Source organism: Hyla sarda, chromosome 4 (assembly GCF_029499605.1).
Source record: "Hyla sarda isolate aHylSar1 chromosome 4, aHylSar1.hap1, whole genome shotgun sequence".
Taxonomy (NCBI): domain Eukaryota; kingdom Metazoa; phylum Chordata; class Amphibia; order Anura; family Hylidae; genus Hyla; species Hyla sarda.
This window is the reverse complement of record NC_079192.1, coordinates 47,818,466-47,840,363: the sequence shown is the minus strand read 5'-3', so window position 1 is coordinate 47,840,363 and position 21,898 is coordinate 47,818,466. Positions and strand designations below refer to the sequence as shown.

Here is a 21,898-nt window from a genome sequence, read left to right as displayed (position 1 = left end):
CGATGAAGGAGAGCGCCGGCCATGCAGGGGATCCCGGCACGGAGCAGACACCGAGGAGGTGTTGGCTGCAGGGACCGCCGCGATAGGACAGGGTTTTAATGTGTATTTGCCGTATAAGACGCATCAACTTTTCCCCCCAGTTTTGGTGAAGAAAAAGTGCGTCTTATACGGCGAAAAATACGGTAAATAAATTGGGTATTGTTGTAATGATATGGACCAACACCTGTTTAGGTTCATGGAAAGGCCTTTAAATCAAGGCCAGTGGGGCCGGCAGAAGCCACTGGGTAGTGCCCTGATGGTTCAGGCAGCATAAAAGTGATGATAGGTTCCCTTTAATGTAATGTGCATGACCAGCTTAGAAGTGTTGGTTTTTTGGGACTCACCATTTCAAACTCATTTTTAATCACCATGAGGATCCCATTACGTTCTGCACAAAGCTCTTTGCTTCTTTCCCATGTTTGAGAGGTTGAAGACAAATAGTAGCAATTCGACCTGATCATTTTCCATCCAGGAGGACAGGTTTTGCAGCCCCCGTCTGTGATGTCCACTAAGAAACAGAAAAAGATATAAAAGACATGATAGGCTACACAGTAAGGGTGCGTTCCCACAGGGCGTATACGCAGCGTATTTGACACTGCGCAAAATGTATGGCAGCAGCGGGAAATACGCTGCATATCCCTTGCTCACTATAGACACAGGGCTTGACACAGGGCTTTCCAGCGGCAGCCCTATGTGTGTAGTGAGTTTTGGAGGCGGAGCCGCGCGTCACAGACACGCCGGCACACGGCCCCGCCTCCAAAACTCACTGCACACATAGGGCTGCCACCGGAAAGCCCTGTGTGTATAGTGAGCAAGGGATACGCAGCGTATTTCCCGCTGCTGCCATACATTTTGCGCAGCGTCAAATACGCTGCGTATACGCCCTGTGGGAACGCACCCTTAGGGTACATTCCCACATGGCGTATTTGCTGCGTATTTGCTGCTGCGTATTTTATTTTCTCTGTTGAAGTCAATGGGTAGGAAACTACGCAGCACCAAATACGCAGCAAATACGCAGCAAAATACGCCGTGTGGGAACGTACCCTAAGGCAGTAATGTGAGGATATCTTCTGATCTAGGAAAAGGCAGAACTTGGACTTAGGTGGTTAGGATGGACATGCCGAACCAAACAGATTATGGAGGAACAAAGGTCGCCAAACTTTTCTAGGGATTTTCTCATATATCTTACCCAAAGATGCATGTAACCAATTACTTTAGTAGGGAAGACAATTCTGCAGCACATATGCAGCATTTCACTCCAGTGTGAGCATACCCTTAAAGGGGTACTCTGGTGGAAAACATTATTTATTTTTTTTAAACGCACTGGTGCCAGAAAGTTAAACAGATTTGTAAATTACTTCTATTTAAAAATCTTAATCAGCTGCTGTATGCTCCAGAGGAAGTTGTGTTTCTTTCTGGAATTCTTTTCATTCTGACCACAGTGCTCTCTGCTGAACTGTCCAGAATACAAGCAAATTCCCATAGCAAACCTCTCCTGCTCTGGACAGTTCCTGACACGGACAGAGGTGTCTGCAGAGAGCACTGTGTTCGGACTGAAAATAACTACTCAACTTTCTCTGTAGTATACAGCAGCTGATAAGTTCAGTTAAATAGAAGTCATTTACAAATCGGACTGACGAAGCCCGCATGCGCGGGTGAAACGGCTGTCACACCTTAGACGTCTGCAGCGTCCTGCACCTTATCCCTACACACGCTGCCGGGGTCTTGCTTTGTTCCGCACTGCAAAATAAAAGAAGTCTTTTTCTACAAACACGGGGTGAGTGCATCTTTTCTTCTACTCGGATATAATTTACAAATCTGTTTAACTTTCTGGAGCCAGTTTATATATAAAAAAAAAATCTATGTGGATCTCGCTATGATTTTGCTGATAAAAACATATAGGAGCCATTGGAATAATAATATATATGCCTAGAATAAAGACCAAGGTGTTTCAAGGCAATGACAATCTGTTAAAATGAATAGAAAGTACAGTTCACCTCCCCTATAGCTTCGTGCACAGATCCACACTCTGGCCCCAATGTCCGATCAATGGATAAGAAAGAAAGGATGATCGCAGCTTTATTGTAAATTCTCAGGATAAAAACGTACACCCACTTCAACTCGACATATCTTGACGCGTTTCGAGCATGTCGAGTTGAAGTGGGTGTACGTTTTAATCCTGAGGGTTTACAATAAAGCAGCAATTTTCAGTCAGAAACCTGACAATTTCTTTGGTTGTTTCTTCCAAGTAGAGTAAATTAGGATTTTTAGAGTGAAATTTTTTTTTCTTAAAGTAATAGTCCAGTATTGAAAAACATATCCCCTATCCTAAGCGGTCGGACCGCCTGTGATCTCCCGTATGGGCCCCTGCAGTCCACGGGAAGGGGGCGTGTCGACCACCGCACGAAGTGGTGGCCAACACACCCCCTTAATACAGGGCTATGGCCGAGCCGGAGATTGCCGAAGGCAGCGCTCCAGCTCTATCATAGAGTTGTATTGAGGGGGCGTGTCAGACGCCGCTTCGTGCGGTGGTGGACACGCCCCCTTTCCGCGGGCCCGCGGGCCGGGGCTCGTATGGGAGATCACGGGGGTTCCAGCAGTCGGATAGGGAATACATTTTTCAATACTGGAGATCTCCTTTAAAAATGAAGTTGTCCCTTTACACTTGTTCAGAGCAGCTGGAAGGGACTTATGAAGATCTGCGTCTGACACTGTTCACAATCCCTGGAATCTCCACCAGCTTCGAGCTTGCTAACAACAACTTTCATAAATTTGGCGAGCCGGGCTACTACGCCCCTTTAGAGGAAACCATGCTCCCTTTTCCCCTGAAGCCACGTCCATTGAGCGAGCACAGTGAAAAACGGCAAATAATTGGATAACTTTTGCACACAGCTGGAAATATTATGCGATTATTTGCCATTTTTCACCGACTTTCGTCATGGGCCAATTGATAAATCTCCATCTATGTGTAAACATTACCTTTATCTTTTAACCTTGACAGATCCCCCATGATATTAGAAACTGAAATACAAAAATCAGAAAATGTCAGGGTAAATAAGTGCTGAAAATTGAAGTTCTCTAATCTTATAAATTACATAAATTGTAAATATCTGATCAATGAGGTCAGACACTCCCCATTCCATCAGGCAAGTTGGCATAGGCATTAAAGGGGCACACCGGGAAACACAACTGATCCCCTATCCAAAGGGGAGAAGCTGCTGAGTGATAAGGTCAGAGTAAGAGGCGGGTCCCATATAGGAGATTGCAGAGGGTCCCAGCGGTCACTGTAAGTCCTATAGACATGAATAGAGAGTTGCACACATGAGCAGCCGCCTCTTGATGTAGTCTGTAACTTAAAGGAAAACTGTCACATGTTCACTCCCGCACTAACCACCGGTAAGACCTGTTAGAAGCGGCTCTCCCTCTCCCCGCGGGAGTGAACATGTGACAGTTTTCCTTTAATGCACAGTATATAAATATCATTTTGATAGAAGCCACATGACATGAGCCCCACTACGGATTCTGAGAACAGAGGGTCTGCAGAGCTGGTCTAGCATTGCATCCCGTTTTAAGTTTTCCTAAAAATAGGAATACTGTTTAGATACTTACCAGCTTTCCAGAGCTCCAAGACATTATTTTCATTAACTGGATCTGAAACTGAAAAAAAAAAAAACAGTGAAGACATATTAGTTATTACTTTTCATTCTAGGAGAAAAGATGCAATATCAATGTGTGGAAGGAATGGGATATATTAAATCTGGTGCAATAAGAAATGGGACTAGTTGCTCATATAAACCAATGATTTGGCTTCTTCTATTCTTAAAGGGGTACTCTGGTGAAAAGCTTTTTTTCTTTTAAATCAACTGGTGGCAGAAAGTTAAACATATTTGTAAATTACTTCTATTAAAAAATCTTAATCCTTCCTGTACTTATTAGCTGCTGAATACTACAGAGGAAATTCTTTTCTTTTTGGAATGCTCTCTGATGACATCACGAGCACAGTTCTCACTGCTGACGTTATTATAATAATAATAATAATAATAATAACACTTTATTTATTGTTGTCCTTAGTGGGATTTGAACCCAAGTCCACAGCGCTAACCACTGAGCCACTATGCTGCCCTTAGCTTAAATCTGCTATGCATGGTTGCTAAAATGGACAGAGATGTCAGCAGAGAGCACTGTGCTCGTGATGTCATCAGTGTTCAAAAAAGAAAGGAATTTCCTCTGTAGCATTCAGCAGCTAATAAGTACTGGAAGGATTAAGATTTTTTAATAGAAGCAATTTACAAATATGTTTAACTTTCTGCCACCAGTTGATTTAAAAGAAAAAAAGTTTTCACCGGAGTACCCCTTTAATATGGCCTCTATAAAATGAGATTGTTAGTTGTTTTATGTTATGACTTTCTTTACTCGTGGGAATAGCCTAGGGGTATAAATATTCTACCGTTTTGTGCATCCAGCTCCTCTGCAGGCCTATAGGTTTTTATGACAATAGATGCCTAACAAACCTTGTGCCAAGTGTTCCACAGGACGATGTGTGGCTGATATCGATTTGTTGGCTGCCCAAAACATTGTATCAGCCAATGAAAAAGTGTTTTCACATTCATTGGGTGTTTGTTGTCCTCATTTCATGAGTTACTGATCAGGACAAGTTCCTTTAAAAGCATTTTCAGGTTCTGTTCAGCCCATATAAAAGGGACAGAGACCAATGAGCAAGGTTTTTGCTTTCTTCCCATCTTCCCATGTAAAAGGTCCCTTACTCTCTTCTTGTAATATATTTATTATTAGAACATGCTGGCGCTAGGACCACTCGGAAATGCGCCGTCTCCTAGACATGACTATTCTTTCTACGTACGCCCGATTCTGAATTTCCAGATGTTTCAAATTCTTCCATGTGATCAGTGCAGAAAAATCACATTGCGGAATTTTTCTGCAGAATGTCACAAGAATAAACCATTGTGTGAAAACAGCCTAAGAGATTTAGAATCACGCCTAAGAATCACGCCTAAGAGATTTAGAATCAAGACATCTACAATTTTTTTATTTCAGATCTATAGGAGTTATGGAAAATGGTTGCAGTGTACAAATCTTTAGCAGGGTTTCTCAGCTCTTGTACCCAACAGGACAAGGACCAATGAAATACTCCTCCAAACATAAGATATTATTAAGACTTCCTTAGTACTGGACAAGTGTTAAAGTTACCAATAGTTAAAAAAAAATCTGAATTTAAGCCGCCCCCTAGGAACACCCAGGAGCAACTTTAAAGTGTCCACAAACAGCCCCTTCTGGTTATGTTCTGCATAAATGCCACCCATTTTAGGGTCAATGCACAGAATTGCCCAACCAAAATCAGGACTGTTCTATTTTTTGTAGTCGGAACAGCCTCATTCGTATTAAGGTAGAAATTCTGTCAAGACATGAAGTGCCTCTCTCAGCCTATTTGGTTTTTACTTTTACACTAAGCCATTTACTTCCTTTACTGTTTATTTCTATGACCCCCACCCTCCCCCCAGGACTTTTAAGAGGGTGTCCCCTCACTTTCCCATTTTCATCTTCCATGATGGAGATATATCAATGGTAGAAGTAGAAAAAAACGGGATATCCAGGCGCATGCCATGAGTAAAGACAGCGATCCAGATATGGAATCTAAACTTCTTTATTGAGCCAACCTCAGACGCGTTTAGAGACTAGGGTCTCTTTATCAATGAACAAAAGCCATATGTTCATTGATATAAAGACCCTAGTCTTGAAACGCGTCTGAAGTTGGCTCATTAAAGAAGTTTAGATTCCATATCTGGATCACTACCATTGATGTCCAATGATCAACGAGGGGACCACTAGCCTGATTCCAGGGAGGCTGCTCTGCAAATTCTCCATATCAAGTGCTTCATAGTGGTTGTGTCTAACACACAACTGGAAAAGGTGAGCGCACATTCGCTCGATTTTACCCTGCTGTTGATACATCACTTGCCTCAGACATACTGTCCTTACTGTCCTTTGAGGAAGCTCTGCTGTCTCTTTTTCTCTGCATTAGATATGACAGAGATATACTGAGACTTGGAGTCTCCCCTCTACTGTCTCTTTGGATGGCTCTGGTTTGTTTTGAAATATTTTTGGTTTTTTATGATCTGTATTAATCAGATTGAAATGAAACTAGAAAATATTACATTGTAACAACATGTTCCACCAGACAATAGCTTATTGTGCATTCATACACTGCGTTTTATCGTATTTACCGTTATATTTTAGAACTGTGAGTTCATCGTTCATTGTGGAATCTGTAAAAGGAAGGAAAAGTGTGAGTCCCTGTTGACTGATGTGCAGGACACATAGGATGGCAAATACAAAGCTTCAAAGGTGATGGAGCAAAAGTCAAAGGATAGGATGCAGGTGCCTCCATTACTTTATAGTGGAAGCAGTCAACACGATGACCTATGTGACTGACAAGCGTATTGAAGCAGCAAATAGTATTGAGGAGGCACTTCTCTGTGAAGGCTCATGTAGATTTATGTTCTATGTGACCATTGCTATTGACATCACCATTACGGTATATCACATAGAGCCCAAGTAATACAGTGCTCAAGTAACATTGATAAGAAGCATCCACATAATTTTCCTAAATGCTTTCCAATGGCATCGTATAGCTTAGGGTGCAAGAAAGTGGATTAGGGCAAGTGTCTACAACTTAAATAGTGAGTGACCCACAAGATGCCCCCTGTGCATGAACATAATGAAACTAGACATCAAGGGATAGGACACCACACAACTAGTTAAAGGGGCAGTCCACCCCTAAACATCTTACCCCTATGCAAAGGATAGGGGATAAGATGTCTGATTGCGGGGGTCCCGCAGCTGGGACCCTCGCAATCTCTGTGCAGCACACGGCGTTCGTTTAGAATGCTGGGTGCAGGCGGCAGGGGTCGTGCCCCTCGAAACATCACACCACGCACCCTCAATGCAGGTCTATGGGAGGGGGTGTGGCCACACCCCCTCCCATAGACTTGCATTGAAGGAGCATGGTGTGACCTCATGAGGGGATGTGATCATGACGCCACAACCCCCGCCGACTGCTCCAAGTGTTCGGAACATAATGTTCCGAACACTGGGGCACCGGAGTGCCCCTTTAAACTACCTTCTAGAGGGTAAAACTCTGTATCACCAAAAGGATTTGGCCTACCCCTGGTATACATACCCACATCATACATGTACATACTCATTTATGATACTTACAATGTCCAAACAGGATTCCAGTAAGGATACCCAAAATGATGAAGATGATGCCCAGAGTCACGACAAGAGCTAGGATGATCCAACCTTGGCTTTTCTTTGCACGACCTACTGGTTTCAATAAGAAAAGATACATACAGTAAATACAATAAAGAACTGAGTGTAAGTCAATAACCCTTTGTATTAAAGTACAAACTTATTGTGTCCCATCTACTTCATAGCTAATACAGGCCTGTTTAGTAAGAACATAGGACTGTAGTAAGAGAGGACGGAGGGGCTCCCTTGCTGTTTTACACGAATTCCCCTCATCCAAGGAAAGGGAATCCCAATACCTCCATTGTACAAACCCTCCTATATCAAAAAGGAGAGAGAGAAGTCACAAAAGTGATGGCAACAATAGCAGAGTCTACAGGACAATTTATGTCGACAAAGACCCATCAGTCAATGGGATCTTCATGACTGGTTGGGACCTATATGAAAATGGATCTATGATAGTTGTCAAAGAACAGAACACATGTTGTAGATGTGGAGAAGGCATTGGAAAGATAGCCCTTCTGTCTATGTTGGAAAGTTGTCAAAACAGGAAGCCAACGTACAGGCCACCAAGCCTATTGGCTGAGTCTAATTTCCACTCAGTTTGGTCTATTTTCTGATTGTTTACACTTTCTGTGAGGGACTGTGTGGCCAGAAAGTGTATGAGGAGATTTATCAAAACCTGTCCAGAGGAAAAGTTGCTGAGTTTCCCAGAGCAACCAATCAGATTGCTGCTTTCATTTTTCAGAGGCCTTTTCAAAAATGAAAGCAGCGATCTGATTGGTTGCTATGGGCAACTCAGCAACTTTTCCTCTGTACAGGTTTGATAAATGTCCCATTATATGTTCTGAAAATGGACTAAACGGAATCACAATCAGACTCTGTTCGTCCCATTAAAGCATATAGGCAGGTTGAATTCTACTTTGGCTTTCCATTTGACAGCTTCCCCACTTAAAGCTGCCCAATAAAAAGAGCAGAAACTAGGTATTATTGTACCCTACAAGTAATGTAACTTGCTAAATATGTTTAGGGCACCCCCAACATCCTAAGGGAAAGGGCCACAGCGCTGGTATAGAACCACTTCCCCTTTACTGTTTTACCCTGCAGAACATATCCCCACAACTAACTGTACAGGAATCTCCAACATGGCCCTATTAAAGGGAGTGGGTCAGGTGGCTGAAACAACACGGGGAGGGAACACATGGAAGGGGAGACCCTACAGTCCCTTCATCCTTTAGTTCACTGGCGGTCCAAGATGTTAGTACAACAACAGATCATGAAGAAAACCCCTAGTAATAAGCCTAATTTAAAACCTATGAATGGAATTGGTTTTGTGTGGTTCTCACCTGTATAGCTAAAAAATGTCTCATTGAAGTTGGATGAAGATCCGTCCATATCTGGGTAAAATAAAAAAAGAAGAGACATGTTTAAATAATGAATTTTTTTTATTACTGGTTTGTTGGTTTGCAAGAGAGAGAAAATTAGAACAAAAAGGCAAAAGCCCTCTATGTGCTGTTACTAAAATGTATGCCAGACGTGTATCGCTCGACTGATGGGGTTGTACTGTGAGCACAACACCATGAAATGCGCTGACACAGCTTTTCTGGTGTGTGTGCAGATTATCAGCCGCAGCGTGCTCTCCGCAGACCCCTGCCAAGGATCGCGTCTTGAATGTAGTCGTGGATATTTCTGGGAATCCCACCTTCCATATGACACTCTTTTCGAGTGATAACACTCTTCGTCAGGTCCTGGACCTGATGAAGAGTATTTTCACTCAAAACGCGTAGTCCGAGCTCTGTCAATAAATGTCTTCTTTTATTTTTATATCTAGTCCGTTCACATGGTTTATTCTTTACTTCACTTTCTCTGGAGAGCCTTTATAGCGTCTTTTTCACTATTTCCACCACCCCCCTTTCCCTTTTCAATACAGGATGGTCATACAGAAGGTGGGATTCCTGGAAATAACGACGATTGCTCGTTCGCTGCATTGACTGCATATCTTGTCATCCATCTATTATGAAAATATTAGTTGAATCCAATAAACCTATAGAAAAAAATTACAATTTGAGTAAAAGAAATATGCAGCTCACTTTTTCTGTATGTAGCCGAGGTTACTGAAATGGGCTCCCACACCACGGGAGTGTAAAAATACAAAGTGAAGCAAATTGTATTTCAGTCCTCTAGGCCAGTGGTCTCCAACCTGCAGACCTCCAGATGTTGCAAAACTACAACTCCCAGCATGCCCGGGCAGCACCAGCTAACCAGGTGACCTGCAGCTTTACCTATGGGCTCCTTGCTCAGCCCCCCTTTATAAGGAAGGGAGGAGCTGCAATCTGTCTCTTCTCTCCTATGACTCCTGTTGAGATACAGTAAAGACCAGACGTCTCAGAGCCAGTGTCCAGCACATCTGGAGGCCTCAAGCCTAACCAGCAGCCACATGTCAGTAAGTCAAGTCATCTATGTCTGCTGTCACTACCTACAGTCAAGTTTATAGTCAAGTTTATTATAGTCAGCGTGGCTGAGTTGAAGTCTGTCCAAACACTGCAAGTCCCAGCAAGCTGCAAGGTCCTTCTGTGTTACTGGTCACCTCTCTGGGATCCTGGCCTAGCTGTAAAGACTATTACCATCTGTCTACCTCAGTAAAGCTACCGTTAACCCTAACCTGGTCTTGGACTATTATTACCCTGCCTAACCTAGGGATAGTGGAGCTACCTTCGTGTGGTTACTTAGGAAAACCACGCCCTGGCGTCACGAACATTTAGGGGTTAATACCATCTGCCCCTGGGCTACAACATCTGCCCCATACACCTCCCATTCACATCCTGTGGCTTACCACAGTCAAGCTTAGAAAAATGTATCCTCTATCCAAAGGATAGGGGAAAAGTATCAGATCGTGGGGGGTCAGATCGCTGGGACACCCTGCGATCTCCTCTATGGTGCCTCGGCCGTTCTCCTGCATGGAGCTGTGTCGATCACCGCAGAAAGCTATGGTGAACTCGACCCCTCCATGCATCTCTATGGGAGAGCCAGAGATACCTGAGTACAGCGCTTGGGGTCTGTCATAGAGATGAATGGAGGGCGTGTGCTGACCCTCACTCTGTGCAGGAGGAGAGCCAGGGTGCCAGGCAGGAGATCATGGGGGATCCCAGCAGTCGGACTCCCTGCGATCTGACACTTATCCCCTATCCTTTGGATAGGCAATACATTTTTCTAAGCTGATTACTGGCAATCATGGGGACGGAGCATAGTGACGTCATGGCTCCACCCCCCGTGTGATGTCACACTTTGCCCCCTCAATGCAAGCCTATGGAGGGGGCGTGACAGCTGTCACGCCCCTCCCATAGGCTTGCATTGAGGGGGCGGAGCATGACATAGTTACATACATAGTTAGTATGGTTGAAAAAAGACATACGTCCATCAAGTCCAACCAGGGAATTGAAGGGAAGGGTGTAAGGGGATAAGGGGAAGGGATGTAGTTTTATAATTCTGCATAAGCATTAATGTTATTTTGTTCCAGGAATGTATCTAACCCTGTTTTAAAGCTGTTAATTGTTCCTGCTGTGACCAGTTCCTGAGGTAGACTGTTCCATAAATTCACAGTCCTTATGGTAAAGAAGGCGTGTCGCCCCTTTAGACTAAACCTTTTCTTCTCCAGACGGAGGGAGTGCCCCCTCGTCCTTTGGGGGGATTTAACCTGGAACAGTTTTTCTCCATATTTTTTGTATGGGTCATTTATATACTTATATACGTTTATCATATCCCCCCTTAAACGTCTCTTCTCAGGACTAAACAATTGTAACTCCTTTAATCGCTCCTCATAGCTAAGATGTTCCATGCCCCATATTAGTTTAGTCGCGCGTCTCTGCACCCTTTCCAACTCCGCAGTGTCCCTTTTATGAACAGGCGACCAAAACTGAACAGCATATTCCAGGTGAGGCCGACATCACACGGGGGCGACGCCATGACATCCCTATGCTCCGTCCCCATGATCGCCAGTAATCAGACCCGGAGCAAGCACGTTCCGGGGGCTGATTCTAACGGGGTGCGGCGTGGAAGATCACGGGGGTCCCCAGTGGCGGGACCCCCTTGATCAGGCATCTTATCCCTTATCCTTTGGATAGGGGATAAGACGATGTCTTAGCGCCGGAGTACCCCTTTAATGTCATGGGACTCTTCTTATAAACAGGCGTTGTCCAAAGCTAAGGACCCTTTTAAGTTTAGCACATGAGTAAAACATTATTTGGGAAAATAAAGATACGTCATGCAACCATCTACCCGCAGTTTTACACATCCGTGACTGCGATCCTGCCATGTATAAATGGCCTAACAAAACCCTTTAGTGACCTTAGAGAAATGACAGAAGAAATGATAGCTAGGAAGTAATTGATCCTGTAAGCAAATCTGATGTGGAGTGGAAAATAAGTTTGAGGGGCAGATAAGTGAGTAGTTATGCTTCTTCTCGAGATCAACGTTTTGTTGTCTCGATGGAAAAAGCCCTTTATGACAGGAGCTGATTTTCCTGGAGAAAGCAATGAACTTTCAGCCGCTGCAGGGTATATAGTATTGTACAGTATTCAGGTTAATATATTCAATGCATGGACGGCTCAAGTTCACCTGGTTCAGGAAATCTTTCCACGTATGATGTCCATATGCCATAATAGGGCATATGGACAGGGGTTACCTTTATGAGACAGACCCTTTAAAGGGGTACTCCCGTGGAAACCTTTTTTTTTTTTTTAAATCAACTGGGGCCAGAAAGTTAAACAGATTTGTAAATTACTTCTATAAAAATTCTTAATCCTTCCAGTACTTTTTAGGGGCTGTATACTACAGAGGAAATGCTTTAATTTTTTGATTTCTCTTCTGTCACGACCACAGTGCTCTCTGCTGACATCTGCCGTCCATTTTAGGAACTCTCCAGAGCAGCATATATATTTGCTATGGGGATTTTCTCCTGCTCTGGACAGTTCCTAAAATGGACAGCAGAGGTTAGCAGAGAGCACTGTGGTCGTGGCAGAAGAGAAATCCCAAAATTAAAGCATTTCCTCTGCAGTATACAGCCCCTAAAAAGTACTGGAAGGATTAAGATTTTTTAATAGAAGTTTCTGGCACCAGTTGATTAAAAAAAAAAAGTTTTCCATGGGAGTACCCCTTTAAAGCGAGTTTTCAACCAAATATAATCTTCACATCTTGTGACTGAACTTGAGTTGAGTTTTTAGACCCAAGGGGTTTCAACTTTTTATAACATGTCTTAGACAAAAAATTCTAAGTAGAGTGCTAGTGTGTTAAAGGGGTACTCCACTGCTCAGCATTTGGAACAAACTGTTCTGAACACTGGAGCCAGCCGGTGCCGGGAGCTCGTGACATCATAGCTCCGCCCCCTCATAACATCACGCCCCGTCCCCTCAATGCAAGTCTAAGGGAGGGGACGTGACACTGTCACGCCCCCTCCCATAGACTTGCATTGAGGGGGCGGGATGTGAAGTCATGAGGGGGCAGGGCTATGATGTCACGAACTCCCATTGCCAGCTCCAGCGTTCGGAACAGTTTGTTCCAAACGCTGAGCAGCAGAGTACCCCTTTAAGTAGTTGTGTCAGATATTCTACCAACTGAAATCTATGAGCGCCACCAAGGCATTGGGGGTATTTCAAGCTTAGGAGGAGGCCACAGGTGTAATGGTCTAACATGTCTTTAAAATGTCACTTTTGGGTGGATTGTCTCCTTAATCTAATCATTAGGAAAACATAAAAATGAAAGGATATAGATCATTTTTCAACCTTTATAGTCATGAATATATATTTGACCGTAGAATTTGCAAGATATTGGTATTGAGTTGATGTGACAACTGAAGAGAAACAATAAAATAATTTACCATTCTAAGAAAAATTAGCATATCACTTATCAAAGATGAAGTGACTTAGATGTCAGAAGTTCATGGAGCTGTCCAGAAGGGGTGATGATAAGAGCATTGTGGAATTGATAGGAAGGAAAGAAGGTGGAAGAGGAAGAAACGGAAGAAACGTGTAAGATAAGGAGAAAATTAGTCTTGTACTATGACAAGAGTTTCTATTTCTATAAGGTTGCGCGCTGGACCTCTGACCTGACCTGACCTCTGACCCTAAAGCAAGGATAGCATTGACATATACTGAGAGAGGCCACCCAATCCCCTTAAGGCCACTGGTTTAGTGTCCCTGCCAAACCATTACTCCTCCATATATGTATTTCTGATACAGAGACTTTAGGGCCTTTCTCTCATGTCTTTGTCCATAGATCAGTAATGGTGGAGTCTTGGTCATCAACAGACAACAGGGACATAGTGAAATAGTTGATGTGTCTACAACTAATGTTCTTCTCAGTGTGAAAATGATTTGTAGTCGTGTGAACGTGTCTGCGCATAAAGAGCGTTGAATTTGCTTGAGGTGTGTAGAAAGGTATTGAGAATGAACATGAAAATGGTCTGGACGGATGTGAAAAACCCAAGCACCACAAAACGATGGCCATGTGAGGCAGGAGGGGGGTTTAAATGTGCTAGTCCCCTTCTACTAATATAGGTAGAACAATTTACATCAAAGAGAGTAGAGGAGAGTCAGCACAGGCCTCCAACCTGTAAGTGATCTATTCGGATGTCAGTCCGCCTTAACCTCTTAAGGACCCATGACGTAAATGTACATCCTGAGTCCGCTTCCGTTCTATAACGCGGGGCCATGGCATGGCCCCGCATCATAGCAGGTCGGGCCCGGCCGGGACTTGTGGCTAATAGCGCGCGGCACTGATCGCTCAGGGGGCTGTTCGGGATGTCCGTGGCTAAATCGGGGCATCTCAAACAGCTTTAAGACAACAGGAGGGTCCCTTACCTTTCCTCCTGGTGTCCGATCGCCGAATGCAGAATCAAGCAGCAGAATCATTGATCAATGGTTTCCTACGAGAAACCATTGATCAATGTAAAAGATCAGTGTGTGCAGTGTTATAGTCCCCTATGGGACATTGAAAACAGTGTAAATAAATATAAACATATGTGGTATCGCCGCGTGCAGAAATGTCCGAATTATAAAAACCTTGGCGTTGGTGTGCGGGCTCTGGTATGTCCTTCATATAAGGATACACTGGCGAATGTCTCAATTTTAACATCAGAGTTGAGGGATAGCCAATGTCATTGTTTACATCTACCACAGTAGTGCACCCATATTCCTGTATTGTATTCTAATTGTTACACATCCACACCGTTTATCTGGTGTAGGATTCTATTGTGGCACTTGTAGTCCGCTGCAGGCATCCTCCATTGTATGCATTTTTATGCTGGGGATTGCCCCTAGCAACGGACTACAAGGGCAGGATCTGCTCCCCCAGTATAAATGCACAACCGCATTTGGGGTTGAGCACCTCCAGCCATTTGAGACCATGTTTTTTGTTGTTTGTTCGAATTATAAAAATATATTGTTAATTAAACCGCACGGTCAATGGCGTAAGCGCAAAAAAAGTTCCAAAGTCCAAAATAGTGAATTTTTGGTCACTTTTTAGATCATGAAAAAAGGACAAAAAGCGATCAATAAGTCCTATCAATACAGAATTGGTACTGCTAAAAACTTCAGATCACGGTGCAAAAAATGAGCCCTCATACCGCCCAAAAACGCGGAAAAATAAAAAAGTTATAGGGGTCAGAAGATGACAATTTTCAACGTATAAATTTTCCTGCATGTAGTTATGATTTTTTCCAGAAGTACGACAAAATCAAACCTATATAAGTAGGGTATCATTTTAACCGTATGGACCTACAGAATAATGATAAGGTGTCATTTTTACCAAAAAATGTACTGCGTAGAAACGGAAGTCCCCAAAAGTTACAAAATGGCTTTTTTTTTTTTCAATTTTGTTTCACAATGATATTTTTTTCTGTTTCGCCGTAGATTTTTGGGCAAAATGACTGAGGTCATTACAAAGTAGAATTGCTGGCGCAATAAATAAGCCATCATATGGATATTTTAGGTGCAAAATTGAAAGAGTTATGGTTTTTTAAAGGTAAGGAGGAAAAACGAAAATGCAAAAACGGAAAAACACCAATTCCTTAAGGGGTTAAATCCACAACGTGCAACAAGATCACAGCAGAGTCGGGAGGCCCAGAATGTTTAGCTGATTTCTTTATTACACCAAAAATAACTAGTACGACTTTCGGCTAGAAGCCTTTTTCAAGCGAGCTTAAATAAATAAGCTATACATTCTGGTCAAAACTTGTCAAAACTGGACAGTTCCTTGGAACCTTTATTAGGATTTTCATAAAAAAAAAAATGTTAATTGTGGGAACAGAAAAAGTAACAGATAATTAATATAATTTGCCATTGTGTCTTCCTAAAAGTGCAGGTGGACAAAACCGTATACAGGAACCGTATAGCAAAATCGTGATGTGAATGCACCCGTAGGGTGCATTCACATCACAATTTTGCTATACGGTTCCCGTATACGATTTTGTATACGGGATAACAAAACCGTATACATTGACCTCACATACAAAAACGTACGCAAGATGTATCCGGTTGTGTAAGTTTTTGTACTTGTACGGATTTCTACATTGTTTTTTTTTTTGTTTGTTTGTTTTTTGCGCCGTGCACAAAACTGTAGTCAACCTTGGTTTTGGGTCCGGTTGTGTCCTGTTGTTCTGTTTACAAAGGGTTTTGCGTCATTTATAAAAACTGCATAATATTTTTTTTTTTTATTGTAGTGAATGGAAACCATAATAAGCATAACCATAATGTCGTTTTTTTTGCGGGATAAGTTTTCCAAAAGAAAAACTGATTCAAAACAGTAAAGCAAAATTCTGATGTAAATGTAGCCTTACTAGGTTTCACTGGGGAGTACCAGCCTTTTGATGCCTTAGAACCATGAACCACGCGCCAATTGTCATGGGAATCTATTATGTAGTCCCACAACTGCAATCTAATAGACAATAAGTAACTCTGTTATTTCCTATTTAAGATAATAACGGGCCTCTTGCCCTTTGGGACCTTGTTATTCAGCAGAAAATAGCATTGCTTAGCAAAATAAGAATACGGCTATGATGTGACTTAGGTTAGCAGGTTATAGAACAGAATAACTGTGATAAGGAAGAGAGGAACTACATGGCTGCGGGTAACCTCAGGAAGTTCCTATTTCTGTACTGTTGAGTACTGTTCAGACATTTGACCTGACAAGATAGGGAGCACAGGCATCATATTCTTTAATTGTCCTTCTTTATAGTGTTATCTCCCTTCGTTTTACAGATTCCTTTATCATTAATGGTGGCAAACTGCTACATAAACAAATAGCTTTATTGTCCAGGACTCTGAAAAAATTAGGTAACAACTACAGCTTATATATTGTTGACCATATAGAAAAACTATGATGTACAAAATAACACCATTAATACAATTCCAAGAAGAACCTGTGACCTTGAAAGGTGTTAAGTCACGGTTATTAAAAGGGTACTCCGGTGAAATCCTTTTTTTTTTTTTTTTTTTTTAAATCAACTGGTGCCAAAAAGTTAAACAGATTTGTAAATGACTTCTATTAAAAAAAATCTTAATCCTTCCTGTACTTATTAGCTGCTGAATACTACAGTGGAAATTCTTTTCCGTTTGAAAGACAGAGCTGTCTGCTGACATCACGAGCACAGTGCTCTCTGCTGACACCTCTGTCCATTTTAGGAACTGTCCAGAGTAAAAGGAAATCCCCATAGCAAACATATGCTGTTCTGGACAGTTCCTAAAATGGACAGAGATGTCAGCAGAGAGCACTGTGGTCATGATGTCAGCAGACAGCTCTGTGTTTCAAACGGAAAATAATTTCCACTGTAGTATTCAGCAGCTAATAAGTCCAGGAAGGATTAAGATTTTTTAATAGAAGTAATTTACAAATATGTTTAACTTTCTGGCACCAGTTGATTAAAAAAAAAAAAAAAAAAAAAAAAGGTTTTCACCGGAGTACCCCTGTGAGCCAAAAGACCAGAATAGCAGTGTGTACATCCAACACCTAAAAGAACACAATCTGTTTGTAACCCGTAAGTCAGAACTGATGGGGAATTATCTCTCAGGAATCAGATATTTAAATATGATTCATCCCTGATATGAGCCAACGGGTTTCAAACTCAACAGTTCTTCATCAGGGCCTTAGCTGAGTCTATCAGGTACCTGTACAGCAGAAGTGACCTCGTTGTTGAACTACAGCCCTCAAGACAAATTGCACTCTCCTCCAAAGGTGGCACATTTCAGTGACCAATATGTTGTGCCACTGAATAACATGTCTCATTAAATTAAAGCCTCTTTAAAAAAAAGTGACAAGAAGGTTTACATACCCTCTAAATGTTTTATTTTCAAAGATGTTTAAAGAAAGTTCAGGCCAGGGGTGTTTTTTTGCAGCATTGGACAATTGCTTGACAGCTGCGCCATTTAGGAGGAATCACAGAACATAATTTGACATCTGGGTTATTAAGGTTCAAAAGACTGATACAGATCATTTTAAAGATCCAAAAAATTCTTAAAATAAAGAAATATCTTTATCCAATGATTAAGCATACATTTGTATCCAGTACTAACTCTCTACAAGTTAATTTTCTACATATTGCGGGAAATTTATCAAAGCTGTCTATGTCCCGCATCAATATAGACCAAACTGCAGAGGTTTAGGCCGGTCTATTGTGCGCCTAACTTATCAAAAGGCGCAAGACTCTTGATAAATTCTGCGCACGGACTCGGGATCTTCTGCTGAAAAGTCGCTTTTGATAAATTCAGCACCAATGCATTTTTCCGCCTAAAATAGAGTCTAAAAATCCTCTAAAGCTAAAGTCGCAAAAAAGTCGCACATATTTAGACTGCGACTTTCTGTGCGACAAATTTAGACAGGAAAAACCAGTCGAAATCCTTTGATAAATCTCCCCCATTGTGTCCATACAGATACTCTTGGTTCCCCATAACTCCATTCATTTACATTATGGAAGTTTCTGTTGTTACCTGTATTGGAGTCGTCCAGTGATCGCTCATATAAATTCTTCATGGCGTCCAGTGTTGGTGTCTCCTCTGGCTCTCACTATCTTCTATATGAAAGATTCTGCTCACCTCGACACCACCAATACATCACATCCCTAAAGTCGTGTACGTTTGCTCCTCACGCTTCCTGAGAGCAGTGAAAATAACACAAGAGTGGACAAAGAACAGGGGAAGCTGATGGAAAAATGTGGATTCAGCAAGAAAACCTGTGGACAAACAGAGTTTTGCCTTGGATAATATTGTTGTATATTTTATAATATGCCGGGAGGAAGACGGGGAAGGTTTCATTTGTATCATTCTATTATATAATTGTAGGATTTTCAAGAATATTCACTTCCTTTAATAAAAGGTTATACAGCCATAAAAAATATAAAATGAATGTTCCCTCCACTGTGCTTTCATTCCATTGAAGGGTTAACAAACCTCCTAAATACACTGAGTGGTGCATTTTAACAATGGGATGAATTACACAGAGGGGTTGTAATATATTACATGTATAGCTTAATATAACAGAAAAAACATCCTCTTTCTCCTCTTATAAAGCTCCTTCCCTTCAATCCCTGTCTAAAAATTCACTCGGAAAAACATCTTAAGTCCATTTTGAGAGAGCTTACTGAGGAATCAGGTTACAGCTACTTAAAGGGGTACTCCGGTGGAAAACTTTTTTTTTTTTTAAATGAACTGATGCCAGAAAGTTAAACAGATGTGTAAATGACTTCTGATAAAAAAAAAAAGCTTTACCCTTCCAGTACTTTTTAGCAACTGTATGCTACAGAAGAAATTATTTTCTTTTTGGATTTCTTTTTTGTCTTTTACACAGTGCTCTCTGCTGACACCTCTGTCCGTGTCAGGAACTGTCCAGAGCAGCATAGGTTTGCTATGGGGATTTTCTCCTGCTCTGGACAGTTCCTGACACGGACAGAGGTGTCAGCAGAGAGCACTGTGGACAAGACAAAAAAGAAATTCAAAAACGAAAAGAATTTCCTCTGTAGCAGACAGCTGTTAAAAAGTACTGGAAGGGTAAAGATTTTTTAATAGATGTAATTAACAAATCTGTTCATCTTTCTAGCATCAGTTGATTTAAATAAAAATGTTTTCCACCAGAGTACCCCTTCAAAGCTACTCAAAGAAGTTTAAATAAAGTGATAAGTTAAAGGGGTATTCCAGGAATTTTTTTTATTTGACTATACTACAGGGGCTGTAAAGTTAGTGTAGTTCATAATATAGTGTCTGTACCTGTGTGTGACGGTTTTCTCACAATTCTTTTGTGATTTTCACCCTAATATTTATTTTTACCAGCATACAAAATGACTGTTGTCTCAGATTTTTTCCCAGCTTGCAATGGGGCAAAGACCTGACTCACTTGTCAGCTGATGACAGGGAGCCTGTCTGCTTCAATGGGTGGAGGGATCAATCTGCAACTAATGCAACAGCTGTAGGCACCCTAATTGAAAACCACAGGTCTTTTGTTTCAATGGGTGGGGTGGCTGATGTGTGAGGGAGGAAAATTGCATTGTGGGATTTGTAGTCAAAAAAACATTAGTCAAACAGGAAATACAAGTTCACAAAAAGCTAGCCACAGTGTTATGGTAATCTCATGACATAGCCATTTACCCCCAAGACAAGCACAGATCCTTCCTAAGCATGCCCATTACTGTCTGCCAGGTACGTGCTAAACTCACCTTACGGTGGAGAATCCCTTTAAGAAGGAGAGGGGGGGCAGCTGGAAAGAGTAAGAAGCAGACATTAAGACTGAAGAGAGACTACAGGAAATTTTATTAGATCATAGTGCTGGATTCTCAGCTTAGACTGCTAAGTACTCTTCTATAATGTCTTCCATGCTGCTGATGCTACTAAGAGAGTACTATAGAGATATAAGGGAGCAGGATCCACACATTTATGTATGCAGTGTTTGGGAGCCAGCAGAGGATACTGAAAGCTAGAATGAATTATTTATTGGCTGGAAATAGTGATGCTCCTCAAGTTCATACACTTGACAGTTCATCCTAAAAAGTTAAACATATAAGCCCTCAAATGCGATGTGTGTGCTCTAGATCCTGGGTGTCAGGGGCACCGAAAAGCTACACTGTCTGGGGCAGAGCATATAGATACAAAGGGAGGGGAGCAAACTAAATCTTTGCCTTTGTATGAAGAAAAACCGTACTAAGACTCTGGGTTGGGTAGGATTTCCAGATGGGAAGGGATTCATTTTTTGCACTTAATTTACTATACAGTCCAGTCCAATATACTATGTAAGTTAGATAGCAATCGTGTCTCTTAATATTCTTCCAGCTTGAGAAATGTCACTAAACCTGCACATTGTCACCATTCATCTGCTGAATGCCGGTCCAGGTGTACCATATCTGCAATGAAGCAACCTCACAGCAACATAACCTTCTTTACTGTGATCAGTTAGGCATAGAAACAACATGCAGGACAGGCTTCAGATGGTAAGAGGCAGAGGTGATGACGGGACAGTACTGTTTCGCACGCTTAGCGTGCTTCCACAAGCCAACACCTTCTGCTGTGTGACTCTTATTGCATTGTATTTGGGATTATGCACCTCGGAGTCCAGGAATAAGGCAAGGTTCCTAGTGGCCAGTCATCAGCTGTGCGCCTTAACTCCTTCCAATAGTGCAAGTGCCGGTTCATCTCTCTGTTACATAATATAAATCAGTACCATCTTTATTTCATATCAAAGAGGATGGTATTTACAAGGGCAACGTGTTTCAAAGGTTAAACCTTCTTCTTCAGGTCCAGTTACCTTTGGTACAAGGACAAAAATATCAGTAGTTATATATAAATCAGTATCATCTTTATTTCATATCAAAGAGGCAGGTATTTATAAGGACCATGGGTTTCAAAGGTTACACCTTCTTCTTCAGGTCCAGTTACCTTTGGTACAAGGACAAAAATATCAGTAGTTATATATAAATCAGTATCATCTTTATTTCATATCAAAGAGGCAGGTATTTATAAGGACCATGGGTTTCAAAGGTTACACCTTCTTCTTCAGGTCCAGTTACCTTCGGTAACTGGACCTGAAGAAGAAGATGTAACCTTTGAAACGCGTTGTCCTTGTAAATACCTGCCTCTTTGATATGAAATAAAGACGGTACTGATTTATATAACTACAAGTCTCGAGGAGTGCGCCCTTAAGCCTTTAAATTGGATCTTTGTCCCTGGTCACGAAAATAACCCTGCCAGGTTATCTTCTCACCAGCTGTTCTCCCTGCATGCACACCGCTGGCTCAGCAGGACTGACAGCCGGCTGCCTCCCGACATAGAATTAATCTCATAAGCGCTACTCAGTGTTGGGCCTGCCCGCACAACACATAAAGGTGTGCAAATCTACATTCAGTACTAATATCCATCCCATAATACTTGGGATTAACTGCACTATTAGCACCTCTGCCTCTGGACATCTGAGTCCCTTCCACTCTGGCGCTATCTCGACCCATGAAGTGACCCACTGATATTACTGATTTGGCAATCAGAGTCACTTGCTCTGTTCATGTCATTTGTCAGGGACAAGTTTGGGACTAATCTAGGCTCATTCTCAGTTACAGTCCAATTGCCTTCTT

At 42.0% G+C, this 21,898-nt stretch overlaps 1 protein-coding gene across 2 annotated transcripts in view; it reads right to left on the bottom strand.

Annotated features, from left to right (window-relative positions):
• LOC130366797 (CD209 antigen-like protein C) overlaps nt 1-18,422 on the bottom strand; it is a 24,946-nt gene extending 6,524 nt beyond the window's left edge. Inside the window, exons 1-7 of one of the 2 annotated variants that reach the window (XM_056569153.1) lie at nt 18,279-18,422; nt 8,649-8,699; nt 7,273-7,380; nt 6,279-6,320; nt 3,649-3,696; nt 3,019-3,060; nt 384-547 (exon numbers count right to left, since the gene is read on the bottom strand). In XM_056569153.1, coding sequence (XP_056425128.1) covers nt 384-547; nt 3,019-3,060; nt 3,649-3,696; nt 6,279-6,320; nt 7,273-7,380; nt 8,649-8,699; nt 18,279-18,321 — 498 coding nt within the window. In that variant the 5' untranslated portion in view covers nt 18,322-18,422. The remainder of the gene's footprint in view (nt 1-383; nt 548-3,018; nt 3,061-3,648; nt 3,697-6,278; nt 6,321-7,272; nt 7,381-8,648; nt 8,700-18,278) is intronic. The other variant, XM_056569154.1, reaches the window with a different exon arrangement.
• Nucleotides 18,423-21,898: the final 3,476 nt, after the last annotated feature.